Consider the following 16,085-nt stretch of genomic DNA (forward strand, 5'->3'; position numbering starts at 1 on the left):
AACTGGATTAAGAGACGAAAATTCTTCAAAGAAAGCCATAGAAGTTGTATCATCTATTATATTCCAGCGTGACTGCTCACGTCGGGATAATCTTGATTTTAGAATACCTTTAATATACTTTGAAATATAAGCTCCACCCCCTTCTTCACTGCGTATGCTCTCTTCTCTCACTGCGAATGATGCCAAAAAGAGTTCAGCTCGCAAGCGGAGTCTCATTGGCCGTGAATCAGAAGCTACCATGTTCTAACTTGCACTTAGTCAATTGGGGGGAAGATTAACCACAACAAATCGTAAACATCAGATCGGACCTTTAATAACAAGAATTTGATTAGCGTTCTTTCTTTTAGTTTGAACAACAAAGTCCGGGCCAACAATATCCCAAGTTAATCTGTAAAAGTCAGCTGGAAAACCATCCGAGCCAGGGGATTTGTCGAGCGGCATGCTGAAAAGACAATTTGGAATCTCCTCCGTAGTAACCTGTTGCAGAAGATTCGCTTGCATCTCGTTGGAGCATCTGAAGTCGATAAAAGAGCGAAGGGATGAGATAGAGGCTCGAGTGTGGTTCACCGGTGAAAACTGAAACAGGTTGGAGAAGTAACGAATGGCTTCTTCTTGGATATCACTTGTTCGAAATAGATTCACACCTTGATCTGATGTAATTCTGCGGATTGCATTAGCAGATTTTCTGGCTTCGGCAACTCCATGAAAGATCGCCGATGAAAAAAAAGGCAATATCCACTCGTAGATCGGCTTGGTTATATTTATATAAGGGCTATTTTGCATATTTTGAATGTTTATAGGCAGTAGGGTAAGGAAAGGATCATAAATCTATGATAATTTCCGAGTTGCAAAATCCAAATACAACCTGACTTGAATCCTTACTGGACTACTTCATATGCCTTCCGCACACAGGACAGAGGAATTCACTCCACACACGAGCCAACTCCCCTAAAAGGCCTTTCTTTCATGCAATTGGCGACGCCATCGCCTATATCTTTCTTGTTAAGATCTTAAGCTTCCTGGACGTCTACAAATCTGTTAGGCAGGAAATGTTTACATTGGGGAAGAGTTCATGCTATCATGTCGCTAAAAAGTGGGCTCGGGGAACGCCTACTACTCGACTAAAAGGAGAGGAACGCCTTTGACTTCTTTCTCTTTCGAAAAAAAGGAATGTAGTTAGCCTAATCACTGGGATGATGATTGGATCAGCAACTTCTCTTGAAGCTGGACATGGTAGGCTGGTTTTGTCAACTCATTTGCTTCCGCGCTCTCTTCTGTAAACGACCTGCTTACTTCTCCACTGACCCACTCATAGACTTTCTCTTATAGACTACGCATGAATGCTTTCCTATATCAAGAAGAAAGCGAGAAGTCCGTTGGGATGCTAGATAGACTGATTCCCCTGGGTCCATAGCGTCACACCCTCATAAAGACAGTGACGTCCTATCCTATCATGCTCTCACAGGCGAGAAAGTTCTTCCTTCTAATTGAATGTCCTATTCCCCTGCCCGAGTCACTCTTCTTCCAGGCTTAAGGGGCAGCCAGGACATCAGAAGTCAATTCAAGACTTAACAGGATCGGTATATGGTTTTGCATCAAAGGCAATTCGCGGTGAAAGAAAGTAGTCTCTGTTAGCTCTTGCTTCAACCTTGACATCAGTCAATGAGGTTCCTAGTAAAGTCAATGATTTTGTTGCAAAAGCTCTTCTTCTAGCTACAAGCATTCCCTCTTCAGTGGAATGAACTACTTGTCAATGAAAGGGCCGTCAATTCCCCATCAACTGGATAATTAGCATCGGAATCAGACTCAGAAAGGGAAGCGGATGCCACAACTACTGTAAAGTCAAGAGTTTCATAAGGAAGGTGACGCATCAAATGCTACTATAGTCGACTCAGTTACTGGTTTTGCTGTATTAGTAGCGAAAGGCTGAGGCGTATAATAGAACAAGGTATGTTCCGGTAAAAGATTATCTGGTTGGGATAGGGATCTCTCCTTCTTCATTTCTCAAGGCCGGTAAGGAATCAAGAAAAGTGGTTGGGAAGTGCCCGGCCATCTACTAAGAGCTACTAGGAGCTAACTAGCTATCTTGGAAATGCTCTAAACCGTAGAATCACAACAGCCCTTCTCTTAGGGCAACAGGGGAACAAGGAACCAGGGAAAGACCAACACAACTTCCTTGACTTCCTAGGCTTAGAAACCCATTCCTATAAACGGGAAAAGCTTACTAACCTTACAACTCTGGAAGGGATTACTTTCTTACCAACTGACATGGCTTACCTGGCTTACCTTACTAACAACTAACAAACATTCCTGGGATTACTTCCTGACAGGGCTTAGCTTACTTACTAACCTTCCTTACACGGAATTACAGGGAAGCCAACACCCGATTTGTCCCGGCTCGAGGAGATTAAAAGGGCAGACTCTCTTCACAATCAGCTTTTTAAGAAGCAAGAAATGCCACTTTTGGCCCTCCTGGGTCATACCTATGGGGTTGGCTCTCACGTTTATTCGTATTCAAGGAAAGGTGTCAATCTAGCGTAAGCCGCAATACTAGATCGATACGAGATAGCAGTCAAAAGCAGCACCCATTGAGGAATGAAAAAATCCACCCCCTAACTAGACTATAGAAGATCTTCTCGTTTTGGCTAAACGGATCTTCCCTGTACTGTAACAGGGTCAACACCGCCTTTTGAGGTTGGTGTCCGAGCTTTCCGCCCAGCTTTCTTCGATCGTATGCCACGAACTATGTCTTAGATACGTAAGGGCCCCTGTCCAAGTTTGGCTTTCTTAGTACATTGCCTTTGTACTGGAAGCTGGATCATACGAACCAGCAATGGCCTGAAGCTTTCTTGCAGCAAGATGATCAGTCCGAGAGTGCTGGGTATTCATCTCTAGCTTTTACAATGGTTATTTCATTTGCCGGATATTCACCAAAAGAAAGTGCTCGCTAGCCATAAGCGGAATGACTTTCTTGATATGGACCGATCGAAGCCCTTAAGGATAGCTTACTATGGTAAATAGCTAGACCCCGAACCTATTCCCAGTTTCCGAGTAACTATCATTGGTCAGTTTCCTGTTTCCTATGGTCTATCATTGGTCCGGTCCTTCAGAGGCAGGAGAAGTACAAGATGCAAGCTCATAAACGAGACAGTAGGATGGCGCTAATGCCAGTCGATCATTCGACTTCGGCTAATGGAAAGTGGAACTTAGAAATAGCTTCTTAAGAAACAGATATATAGTAGTGCTTCCCCCTCCTTAGAATGGTAATGGTTCGTTCTTCGCCAGGATCATCTCCAGGTAGTGCTGCTCCGTCTTCGCCTTGACCTTGTGCTGGCCGCTTTTGTACAGCATGAAGGGGGGAAGGTTCCGTCTCTGTTTTATCTTTTACTGATAACTCTTCGTAGTAAGCCCGGGATTCTACTGCTTATTAAATATGTTGGCCGCTTAGGGCTCACTCGACTTGGTCTCAAGCCATCCTCCTGCGAATAAAGGCTCAAAGCGAGAAGTATAGTGGGCGGCCTCTCACGAATGGCTTTCTTCGGCCTAATTCAGAGTCGCCCGACTCGGCAAGCTGCTGTCAAAGAGGTTGATATTCCTAATACTGAACACGAGCTTCTTGAGTCACCTTCTTTCCAAATAGAATAGATCTCATTCTGACAGGGAACACACGAAGGAAAGACTGGCCCACGTAGTCTTAGATCGAGGTATTACCCGGCGGAACTCTCCTATAAAACTACAGGAGAACTGCCTTATGCTAGTGCATCTCTTGAAGTCAAGAAGTTGACTGAGACGAAAGCCCAACAATAGTAGAATGAAGAAAGGAACTCTTTTCCTCAAGCCGCTTGAGTCTTACATTTTAGAAGTGAAAGCAACTTAATGAGAAGCTAGCTCGACTAATAAGGTTTGTGGGGGGTACCAGCTAGACCGGCAGGGATAGGGCTGAGCTCACACCCGAGTCTTAGGATTAGGACAGGAAGCACTCTTTCAAATGGGAAAGAAAGATGGAGTGTACTATCACCTGGTTGGCGGAGTCATCCTCTTTCCTTTGCAGATTAAGCAGGCACTTTTCTCTTTTCACTTGAAGGATAAGTTTTTCCTACCTACTGACTTTTCCAGCCAGAAAGGGTACTAGTCTCTTAGTTAGCCAGTCAAGGTGTCAAACGAGCAAAGCAAGGGCTAGGTCAAGGTCAAAGAAAAAAAGGGGTTCTTTCTCGTAAAGCACTCTTGCTATCATTCCTCGCCTTACTACCAAGCGTAATAGCTAAAGAGCTAAGAGTGCTAGTGTCATTCCGTCTAGCGATAGTGGGCCAGTAGTACCGGTATGTATCTATTGTACCAGTAGTTGCGATTTTCATTCATAATTTCATGGTCCTATGCATTTCCAGTTCTTTTCTCTCTCTCTTACAGTTACCAGGGAATTGGACGAGTTCGCTTTCCCGTTTGTTCAATACAAGAAGAATCTCTAATACCTAGAAATAGATCAAGGAAGGTTCGAACTCTCATTGCCTGCTTATCAGGCTAGATTCCGTCCGATCTTGTTTGACTGCAAAATTGCCCAGAAAAGAAAAGCCATCAAAAGGCCTAAGCCCATATAACCTCGGCCCACCCAAATCAAGTTCAGTGGTCTCTACCCATCCAAAGGATCCGAAACCAGTCAATCATGCTATCCTTACCTTTCAACCAATCGGCCAATCACGCTATCCTTACCTTTCAACCAACCCCTTCGATTCCGATTCTGCAGCAGTATATAATCTCGGTTCCCTTACCTTAATGTCTACAGCTCCATTTCTTTTTCAGTGATGGCAAGAATCCGCGAAAGACTTTTTTTTCTTTTTCTTCTTCTTGTGTTCTTTCTGAATGGCAGCATCGCTCTCCCTCGTGCAGGAATGCTGCACACTCTGCCGCAAAAGGGGACCACTTTCTTCCCCCGAAAAATGCCAATGCCAACATCAGGGCCCAGCAAGCGGCATAATGATGTTCCGATTCCAGCAACAGTAGTATATGGTTCAAAACGCCTTGTTCCATCCGGCGCGAATCCCCTCCATCACTAGTAAAGTGGAGGTGTTATTTGTATTGCAATAATGAATCAATGTACGAACACAAATAATGAGCAGACCTGCCCACTTTTCTATGTGGATTCATTTCATAATATATTATTTTTTGAATAAAGAAGCGCGCCCCTGTTAGTGTAACGTAGGTGTCTTTCTCGGTTGATGGATGGGATAAATGCCTATATCGCTTTGTAATGTTATTGTCATGTTGATGCTATTGCTATTATAAAGAATATAATCTTCTTTGCTTTAGTCCCATTCTTTATAATTGTCTTTCTCGTACTGTGTAAACGAACTTCAAGTCTTAATTGTGTACTCCCAGGAAGCGTCACAGCCTAGGTTTGGGCCACCTCCGATGTCGATCTGCAGTAAGAGTTTGTTTTCGAAAGTCGTTTTCCGAGGTAGGTTCTATTTTCACCTAGAGCGATTTGCCTGCGTCTTTCTAGGCTATAGTTTACCTGTATCATGCAAATGTCCAACACTTAGTTTCTAAGATCATCCTATATGAAAGATGTATGACATGTGTGGATAATGAATGACTTGCATGGTATGCAATCTGAACGTCCACAGAGTACAAAAGGTAAGACCTAATAAGAGAAATGAGCTTAGCACAACACGATATGGGATAGAAACCGAATCCTAAAAGGAGAAAACCCATCACTGAACAATCATAGGAATAGAAGAAATAGGTTCAGACCAAGTGAAAGAACTCTCTATGAGTTGGGCTACATAAAAGATCCTATTCTAAAATGGATGTAGCTTAACTAAAGCCCAATGCAGGTTGAACTCTATGGAATCTAAGCCTCACTACCCTCTTAGAGCGTTACAAGGAATTTGGGGCCTAATGACAAGAGTTTCAAGTTTGGGTTCAACCATAGGTGAAAGATAGCCTACACAAGCTAGGGGAAGCGAAAAACACAATGAACCAAGCGGAACAGACGGGATACAGTCACATCAGTACAAACAAACAAGGAATACTAATTAAACAGAAGCTACACTGGGTACGTACTTAGCTACAGTCGCTCGGAGGCCGTTCTTCGAGTAAGAGACTAAGCAGGCTTCGCTCCTTCGTTTCGTACAGGTGCTGAAAGTCTAGACAGCGGGCCCTCTCCTTTCCGACTGGGCTAACTCGGGGAAGGGTCAATCTCCTCCGGAGCATGCTGCACAACCACTCATTCGTCCTGACTAAATAGTAGAATCTATCTCTCAGCGATTCTTTTCTCCGCCAATAACCCCTTCCCAACCAGCCCGCCCGATCGATTTTGTAAGATCGGCTAATTTAAAGGGGTTAATCTGGTCCGGAGTTGTCGGAACGAATCGTTTGCTTTATCAAAAAAAGCTTTATTAGGGGGTCTTGGTTGGCCCCCCTATTTTCAACCATTATAGCTGGCGTCGACCCGCTTTGCGATACGGACGGACACGAAGAAAAAGGCAGGCAGCGAAAATGCAAAAGAGAAGACCAATGATCCCCGCCCCGGAGCATGTTATTGACTCAACCACTAATCTGTTGAATGAAGGTAGCTTGCTTACTCTCAGCCACTAGTTAGAAGGAAATCCCTCTCCTTTTAGTCGAGTTACTAATTGATAGTACCTCTCCAATGGCCATTGCTGGGGTGGGGCATTCTATCAAGTTAGAGCCGGTGCTTAAGTTGCCTGAGTTTGGGTTGAAACTTATGGCAGAGACCTTGCAGCTGAGGAAAGGGTTGGCTAACATAGCTCGCCCTATAGTAATATGTCGACCGCGCCACATTAGGTATAACTGGTAAGCTAAAGGAAAAGGGAGCTGTTGTCAACCAACGGGAACTAGTTATCCTGTCTATTCATTCTCTTTCTTCTAGTTAGTCAACGGGCGTAGCAAGAAAGTAACCTAACCTATTTATCGGGATGTAGTAACAAAGCCAAGCACTTGTTTTACCGTGGAAAATCTCTATTTACATAGAAGAGAGCGCAGCAACTCCCCCATTAATTAGGAACCGGTGGAACTGGAGCACTTGTTTATTTACCATCTCCTTATACTTGAAGACTCTCGCCCGAATTCATTAGTATTAGTTGGTACTAGAAATGTGAGAAAAGTGAACGAAAGCGCTAGCGCGTAAGCAAATCCCTTTAGCCCGTCCACTACCGAAAGAGAAAGAAAAGAAAGAGCAAGAAAAGAGAAATGCCAACCCGTGGGATGAGAAGTTGCAGAGTAGCTGATAGTGGCCTCCCTCTCCGAGTAAGAAATACCTCTCCTAACATGACTTCGAGAATTGGGCGGAGCTGGAACATTTGATGCAATAGCTGACAATCCAATGGGAATTATCCAATCGAAGGAAGAATGATTCATGACTACTCTTGCTGCTTTGAAAGAACTCTCTGAGCTTGGTTTTCAGTCAACTTTATCTCTCTCTCTTTATGAGCGGTGGTCATGCTCTGTACATTCTAGTATATGTTAATGATCTTAGAATCACATGGTCCAATCCTCTGAATATTGATGACATAGTATGCATCAAAAATGCCATCTTTTCTATAAAGTATCTGGCTCAATCTTGGTCAAAAAGTGAGTAGAACTTCTGCTTCTATCTTTCTCAAAACATTACTGATCTATTGGTCAAGGCTGGCATGGAAAGAACCTCTCCCTTCTCCCATAGTCACTTCTGGGTCCTCTTTGTCTGCTCTGCTGTTGGAAGTTCCACTTTGCTAATCCTCATCTCTATCGTAGCATTCTTGGTGGTTGCTAGCATAACCAGACCTGACATAGCTTACTCAGTGAACTTTCACAATTTCTGATGAGACCTTAGATAGAAAAGAAGGTTTAGATTCCTGTTTCTATTCCTTCCTATTAAACGCTTTCAAAAGATTGTTGAGATATCTTCTCTGAATTGTCTGCACTTGACACTTTCCTCTCAACTTGCTCTTGTTTTAGTGATGCTGATTGGCCTTCGTGGGAATTTCTAGATCACTCTCAGGATATTGGCTTTTTCTTGGGAGATCCTACGGGAAAAGAAGGAAATAAGTAAAAATAGGAGAGTCAGAGTATGGGTCCATGTCCGCCACCGCAAGTGACTTAGTCGGTCTCCTTACTGATCTGAATCTTTCTCTCAATCTCCATGTCTTGTGAAAAGAAGCACAAGATCTCGATGAATCAACCTCAGGAAGAAACATTTGACACGGGATTCTCACTAGATTCGGTATACAGTTCAAGAATCAGGGAGACTGATCATCTCATATCTTGCTCACCACAATTAGCTGAGAAATCACGTCCATCAACATAGATTTTGATCCTCCAAGTCCTTGTGAATTGAGTTGGGAGAGTGATGAACTAGCTATCGGGGGTATGGATACATAAGCAATAGTCCTTCTTTTTCGGCTCTACGTTCTCAATGCTTCGCTTCGTCAGTCTGCGACTCACCTCGCCTCTCTCCTCTTCATCCCTATTCTATGGCCCCTAGGTTAGAAGTGAGTTTCAGTTCTCTTAGGTCTCTTTCCACATATACAAACTGAGAGTTCAGTCTCATATAGCATGAGGGGACATGGCTTGGTAATCGATTCAAATTCATTCCCTCTGATCGGCAATGACAACATCATCACCGAGTACCGCGTACGATGTAAAGCGTACACCAGGCAGGGTCAGGGTGCACCTGTTTCGCACACCACCACACTAATATATGGTGTGATAGCGCGAAAGTAGGCCAAGAACCGTGATATCCCAATGGCTGCCCTGCCACAAAGCATACTTGAGAGAACCTTCGTTTAAGTTTAACAAAAGGCACCTCAAAGATATTGCATGCAAATGCAGAATTAACCACACTTGAGGCAAAGTAGCGGTCAAATAGGTACTGCACCACCTCAAACAGAAAGACTAAAGGCCAACGATCAGTGGCCGACTTTAAGTCAAAGGAGAAAGAGTGCCTACTGCCAACCAGTCGATCAAAAGGCTGTGTTTGGTTAAAAGTCCGGGGAGACGTCTTCTCCGCCCCCCCAAACATGGAAGGGGTGTAACAACCTATGATTAACGTAGTTCCCAATGGCGAATAGAAGGCTTTTGCCACCTCCCTCAACAACCTGACCTAGTCGGCCCATCCTCCGAGGTTTTTGTTCTGCTGATAGCTCTTTTAAAGAAGAGGTCTCAACGAGCCTCCTGAATTTCATTTCATCCATACAGGAGAATGCATCATTCTTATCGCAGAATGGAAACAAACCGGATTGGATTCGCTCTGGCCATAATAGACCTTAATTGAGTAACCGGGTATCCACTGGTACACATCACCTGGATCATGTAAGAGAAAGAATCCACTTTCAAAGCGAGAGACGGAAAACATGACCTAGCTTTCGCCAGCGCCTTCGGAGGACCCCTCCTGTTGACAAATTGTTCAACCGGAACAATCGTTTTTTGGGGCACCTACGACATCCTACTAGGCACTCCTTGGTTGATAACACAAAAATTGTTCCCTACAGTCTTCATTCTGTCTTTCTGCAACAGTAAGAAAGCAAATCGTAGATAGCAGAATACCGGGAATATCAATACTATTGGGATAAGAGCAATATTGCATATTGCCTAGATGTTAGCAGTTGCTATCTCTTAGCAGTTTAATGCGGTTGAATGCGATCCCCGTTAACTCTGGTTTTTAGAGCTATGAGTTGAAGAGTGAGATAGACGTCTAAGTTTGAATGTTTACCGAAGGGCGGAATGATTGCCCATTTTCAGACTTACCGAGTGGGAATAGCAGTCAATCTGAGATTGCTTAAATCTCATAAAGTAGTAAGACTACCTCTTTTTTTGTAAGTGAACGCAAGGCTAACATAAGCTAGAGTTGAACGATCTACTGAAATAGCCTGATGATGAATGGAACCTCTTGAAGACATTACCTTGGCTTTTGATTTTAGGTCTTGAATTCTTTCAGATCCTGCCCCGCTTACTTTCGCTAGGCATAATAGGCCTCTCTCACTCCTCACCGAAACTGCGAAGGGACGGTGAAAAAATGGCGGCTTGGCTTACCGCAAGTCCCTACACAAGAGCTTGTTGACCATAGCAGAGACACGGCCGTACTGGTTGGGCGATGGCACAGTACGCGGGACCCTCGTATGAAACCCCACTGAGCTTCCGGTGGAACGGACTATTATCGGATGGGACACGCCTATAGCTAAAGGAACGTACAGCGAGCCGTAGCGGGAGGGACGTCAGGATACCACGGCCCACGGGCAAGCCAAGCCAGCAACCTTCAACTCCCGCAGGTCGTACGGGGTCTTTCGCCGGAGTTCACGGCGGTCTATTCTCTTTCCAGATTGAGTGGATAGGGGCTTTTGGCTAACGTACATTCAGGGGTCTGCCAGTCAACTACCTTCTCATCTAATGAGGTTTTCAATACCACGAGTCCGTCGGTCGTTGTGTGGGCGCCCTCTACTTCTACTTTTAACTAAACGCGAACAGCCGGCATTGCAAGCAAATAGAGAGCCCCCGCCCGTTTGAATCGTTGCGAGCCGGAAAGCGTACCGGCAGTTTGAGTCGCGAAAGGACCGCTTGCTTGATTTTCTTATTATTCTAAATAATAGATATATAAGATTATCTATCTATAAACAATAAGAAAATCATTATTTTATCTAATTGGGCATTCCTGGGAAGAGGAAGAAGCAGATAGAGCAAAGGCCTCCCCTTTGCTTGCGTCCGCTCTTCCCGAAGTGAGCAAATTGCATGTAGAGATCCGTAGGGGCTTATAGTTTAATTGGTTGAAACGTACCGCTCATAACGGTTATATTGTAGGTTCGAGCCCTACTAAGCCTACCACCCCTTACTCTTCACCCGAAATAAGGCAGTCGAAGTCGGCACAAGAAGTAGGCGGAGTAGAGGTCCAACGGAATTCGACTGAAAGGAGAGGCGTTCCTCGGTTGCGGGTTCAGGTGCGGCTAAATCAATGGGGTTGGCGGAGTTGGTAGGCGTTCCTCGGTTGGCACAGTTCTGTAAATAAGAGATGTCTCATCCGGTTGAGCTGTCGCAATCAGTCTTTCTCTTCCTGGTAGCAGAACGAATAGGAGATCCAACATGACTGTATTAAGCCTGTCGCAATCAGGGTTAAGCTAGCTCATTGCCAGAAAGCAAACAGGAGCTCTTATTTAGATCAGAGGACGCTCATCCCAGGTGCTTTAGCAACTCGACTGAAAAGGAGAGGTATTTCTTACTCGAGCACTTGTCTAGAGAGGAACGAGAGTATTTCTAAAAGGAGAGGGCGTAAGCATGATTCCGGGGCGGAGCCATATGACGCGAGAGTGTAGACTCTGGAACTCAGGGAGCAAGACCCTAAAGAAAGTTCAAGAAGCTATGAAGAGTGGTAAACTCTAAAAGGAAAGATGGAAACTGGGGAGTTGGCTGATAAAGATGGACAGTAACGATTGCGTAATATAAATTGTTCGGCCTCGTCATCGAAAGCGGCTTCCAATTGCTCGGAAATTTTCAGCTATATAGGGGGCTTGGATGGTGAGCAAAAACTATTGATCAAGAAGTTGGTCAATTTTCGCATGAAAGAAGGTAAAAGAACGAGAGTTCGTGCTATTGTTTATCAAACTTTTCATCGCCCAGCTCGAACTGAACGCGATGTAATCAAACTTATGGTTGACGCCGTAGAGAATATAAAGCCCATATGCGAAGTAGCAAAAGTAGGAGTAGCGGGTACTATTTATGATGTCCCTGGGATTGTAGCCAGGGATCGTCAACAAACCTTAGCTATTCGTTGGATCCTTGAAGCAGCTTTCAAACGACGTATAAGCTACAGGATAAGCTTAGAGAAATGTTCATTTGCTGAGATACTGGATGCTTACCAAAAGAGGGGAAGTGCACGTAGGAAAAGGGAGAATCTTCATGGACTGGCTTCCACCAATCGAAGTTTCGCGCATTTCAGATGGTGGTAAAGTGAGACCACATAAAGAGCTCTTCGTCATTCAGTCAGATTATTAAGTAAGATATGGTTTGACCCTTTTCCTTTTTGTTTTCATTTTCATCTAGAAAGCCGGCCTTCCTCATACTCCTCCCTTCATTCATTGAGTTAGAGGAATCCATAGGAGGCCCACCCGTTATGCATTGCATGAAATAACCTTTCTTTTTTGTATGACTGAGAGGAACGCCTCAGGTCGAATGAATACGAAAGGGAGATCAATCAAAGAAACAAAAAAGGCCATGAATGAAGAAGTTGGGCCTTTCACCCTCTTTCTTCTAGTTACTCTGGGAGCTGATCTGATAAATGCACTTCAAAGGGAGGGAAGGCTAGGTCTTTCCCATGTTGGTATGGCCGAGCATAAAAGATTTGAAAATGAAGTCAAAATAAGAAAAGGTAGAGAGAAAACTGAACGAAAGCGGTAGCCCCCGTCAGGGCAAGTGGTAAACTCTAAAAGGAAAGATGGAAACTGGGGAGTTGGCTGATAAAGATGGACAGTAACGTATGCGAAGAAATCTAAATCTCCTTTTTTCCAGTTCCACAAATTCTGCTGCGGAAAACGACATTCTGACGGGAGTCCCACTTCGGGATATATTACCGAATAAATCAGAATTGGACGTAATATCGGATCCTTTGTATTGCTCGGGGACAGTGAGTTTACCGGGAGACATCGTAGATCCACTCATCATTTCAAATATTACACGCTTGAATCACTTCTTAGTAAATCAGCGGTATGACTTTTATGGTGGGATCATACAGTCCCCGTATATTCGAGACCTGCAGCGAGAATTGGACCAGACTCCTGCAAAACTCCTCAGCGATAAGCTGAACTTTATTTATTTTCGCGAAACCCTCAATTTAAAAACTCGAGTGAATGAGTGGTATATGCAGAATTTGGGGGTTCCTGGCCCTGCTAATTTTCTTCAAGAATATGAAGAAAAATGTTACTCTAACTATGTTAGAGTGATGGAAATCCCCACACCCCTGGAAGAATGGAATTTGACATTTTTATTTACTATTACTACTATCGGTATTATATTATTATTTTTCCTATTTTTGGGTATGAGAAGAAAGAAGAATTGCAAGAAGTGTGAGAAAGGGATGTTAGAAGGTGCAAAATCAATAGGTGCCGGAGCTGCTACAATTGCTTCAGCGGGAGCTGCTGTCGGTATTGGAAACGTCTTCAGTTCTTTGATCCATTCTGTGGCGCGAAATCCATCATTGGCTAAACAATCATTTGGTTATGCCATTTTGGGCTTTGCTCTAACCGAAGCTATTGCATTGTTTGCCCCAATGATGGCCTTTTTGATCTTATTCGTATTCTGATCGAAGAAAGAAGGTTTCATTCAGTCTCATAAAGCAAGCACCTCTTTCACATAAGAAAGTGGAGGCAGGCTTGGATACGATCTAAAATGATTCCACATGAAAGAGGACCGGGCAATCGCCCTCTTGAGTAATGGGAAGCGGGCTAGTCCCCGAAAATGCCCGTTAATCAAGCAAGTTGGGGACAAAATTAGCCTTATAATCAAATAAGGCTTCAGCGTTGTAACAAGCCTTCTGAGCCAGGATCAAACTCCTCCTTTTGAAAGAGTTCCACCGCCCGCCTACTCCCCCCCCCCCGCGCCCGCCTCTGCTTACCCGCCTCCGTCGCTTGTTATCTGCTTCCCTTAGCTAAAACGTTAGGCGCTAGTGAAAGCCTTCACTCTCTTATATTTACGTACACGTGGGAAGAAGACCTAGTAATTGAGTGACAGCATTCCTGGACCAATTCTATAAACAGCCAATCAGGCATATCATGGTACAGGTGAAAGAAACTTATCCAATACAGATCTTATCACCTGCCCATCAACGAAAAACCGTCTGCTCCTCTCGTGCGTGTAGGAATAATCAAAAGAGGAGACAGCATGCCTATTATTAAGAACCCAATTCTACTAAAAACGATAACAACGATTCGAGGTTCTCAATCAAGGCAGAAAGCAAGAAACCCATCCAGCTAGGAGGAAAGCAAATCAAGCTATGGAGACCAATCAGACATCTAGATTCTATAGTACGCGTATGTGTACGTACCCAGGCTAAAACAGCAAATCAAACTTGGCTATCGTTTGAGAGCAACCTATCGCTAAACACAAACCAATCCTTTTACACAGTCCATTGAAAGGAAGAAAACAAGGGTGGAAATTCATGTTCCTTTTACACAGACCTACAAAACTCGAATAGGCCAATCTTACTTTTCCTCATTCTAGAGGTTGCAAGGGAAGAAAACAAGATTGGTTCTTTATGAAACCTGGTTCAAAGCAACGAACTCCGCTCTCTCCCGTGGGCACATTCCTATTATAGTAAACGGGGACTTCTCTCTTTATTCCTATGCGTGCTTTACTTGACTCCTCTGAATTCAGAACAATGACTTTTAGGCTATTTTTCCCCACCAGCAAGAACGAACTTCTATGTGTTAAGCAAAGAAGAACAGAAGATCTATTCCAGTAGTTAGCTAGAATCTTGGACGTCCGGGGACCTACTTCGCGGGATCGCCTTACGTAGAAGGACCTGAACCGCACGGGGCGAAGTTTCTTTGGGCGGTGATTTATCGATTGCTTTCTAACTGGAATGAGAATCTTCTTATATATCTATTTTTATGTGAGGATATCTAATGTACTCCTACTCGGTAACTGTTATCCTTTCTCTTTTCTTAGTCCGGGAGGATGGATTGTAGGTTAGGTTCGTTAGTAAGCAGTTATCCTGCTGTCCTTCCCACTACCCTTCTCTTTGTTCTGTCCTTTCCTCTTAATCTTTGAAGCCAACTCCGTTCCTAGTTTCGCTACCCTGCTTTAGCCTCCCCTTATAACGAGCAAGTAAGTATACTAGCTGAGCTAGCCGCATTCCTAGTTACTACTTAATAGCCCTATTTCACTTACAGCTATCTAAGACATTCAGGGGCGAAGTCACTCGACTGCAAGGAGAGGGGCTGTGTAACTGCTGTTAGAACGCTTCGTTACGGATGTCGAAAAGTGAAGATTGGTTCTGTGCCAGGTCATGGTGATATGCTGGATTGGATAAAGGGTTGTTTCGTCGATAGCATTATCTGATGTGGGATGCGTAGTAGCTGTTGTCACAGTAGGGGTCCCTAAGGCGGGAATTGTCCTAAAGTAGCCATAGCGTTGATTGCTCTCCTTGTTCTATTGTATGGGCGAATTATCTTAACGAAAGCCTCCCTCGTGTGAGGGTTGTCATAACTTGTGTCTATCCGCTGTGAAATGACTTCACTTAATAGAGTCCTAAGGGGCAGTCTCTTTGAGAAGGGGCCATATTTGTTTTGATTAGCTGTCCCAGGGAAAAGAGAAAGAAAAGTACAAATACTAATCTTTCTTGAGTTAGACCTCACCTAATATGGACTCAGAGGCCAAGAGTTCCGACTATCGAATCAAAGAAGCGCGAGCTCTACTGTATCTACTTGCCCGATCATAGCTCTCTTATGGGAGTAGCTCCCCCCATTTGAGTAGGGCAAAAGAGGACAAGCGGAGGAGAAGAGCTAGCCCGGTGACGAGGAGTCTTAATCCCAGTCTAATCGAATAAAGGCGCTAGCCAGTGTATTATAAGATAAGGGAAGATGAAGAGAATGAAGCGGGAAGGACAATATAGACGGATTCCCTTTCTATTTTCCTCACATAGGATTATGCGGTAAAATAAACAAAAATAATCCTTTTTGTTGGCGCGCCTCTTTCACTACTTTCATCAATATCTGATCTATCCGCTCATGCAAGCATTAATAAGAGGATGTTTATTCGTAACTGAGCTACTAGAGAGTTATAAAAGAAAGGGAGGGTCTCGCATCTTGGTGATCCTTAGCTGCTGACTTCGCCGCTAGAGTATCCGAACTAGTTGAGCACTCCGCCCGACTCCCCTATTGGAACACAATCAGGACCTTGCCTAGGAGCGGGTTTGAAGAGCAGAGAAGGTGCTGGTGGAATGAATTGATAAAAAACTTTCCATGGGAGCTTGTAATACATTTTTTCGATCTAACGGGAGGGACCGGTTCTACAATAAAAATATCTTTACTAAACTTGGTCTTCTCGAGAATATCCTGAAATGCCTGAAGCTAATCCAATGTTTGAGTCGGAGGAGGCGGAATTCC

General features: G+C 44.1%; 2 protein-coding genes and 1 non-coding gene across 3 annotated transcripts; all 3 read left to right on the forward strand.

Annotated features, from left to right (window-relative positions):
* Nucleotides 1-10,738: 10,738 nt before the first annotated feature.
* trnI lies at nucleotides 10,739-10,819 on the forward strand. The gene has a single exon. It is a non-coding gene; the product is annotated as a tRNA-Ile (tRNA).
* Nucleotides 10,820-11,486: 667 nt separating this feature from the next.
* rps7 (ribosomal protein small subunit 7) lies at nucleotides 11,487-11,933 on the forward strand (the record flags this gene model as incomplete). The annotated part of the gene is made up of 1 exon: nucleotides 11,487-11,933. A coding segment is annotated over one exon (447 nt), but the record flags the coding sequence as incomplete, so codon positions are not given.
* Nucleotides 11,934-13,057: 1,124 nt separating this feature from the next.
* On the forward strand, nucleotides 13,058-13,282 carry atp9 (ATP synthase subunit 9). The gene has a single exon. It carries the CDS (start codon nucleotides 13,058-13,060, stop codon nucleotides 13,280-13,282), a length of 225 nt encoding a protein of 74 aa, YP_006665983.1.
* The last annotated feature ends 2,803 nt before the right edge of the window (nucleotides 13,283-16,085 follow it).

Source organism: Raphanus sativus, mitochondrion (assembly GCF_000801105.2).
Source record: "Raphanus sativus mitochondrion, complete genome".
In the NCBI taxonomy this organism is placed as follows: domain Eukaryota; kingdom Viridiplantae; phylum Streptophyta; class Magnoliopsida; order Brassicales; family Brassicaceae; genus Raphanus; species Raphanus sativus.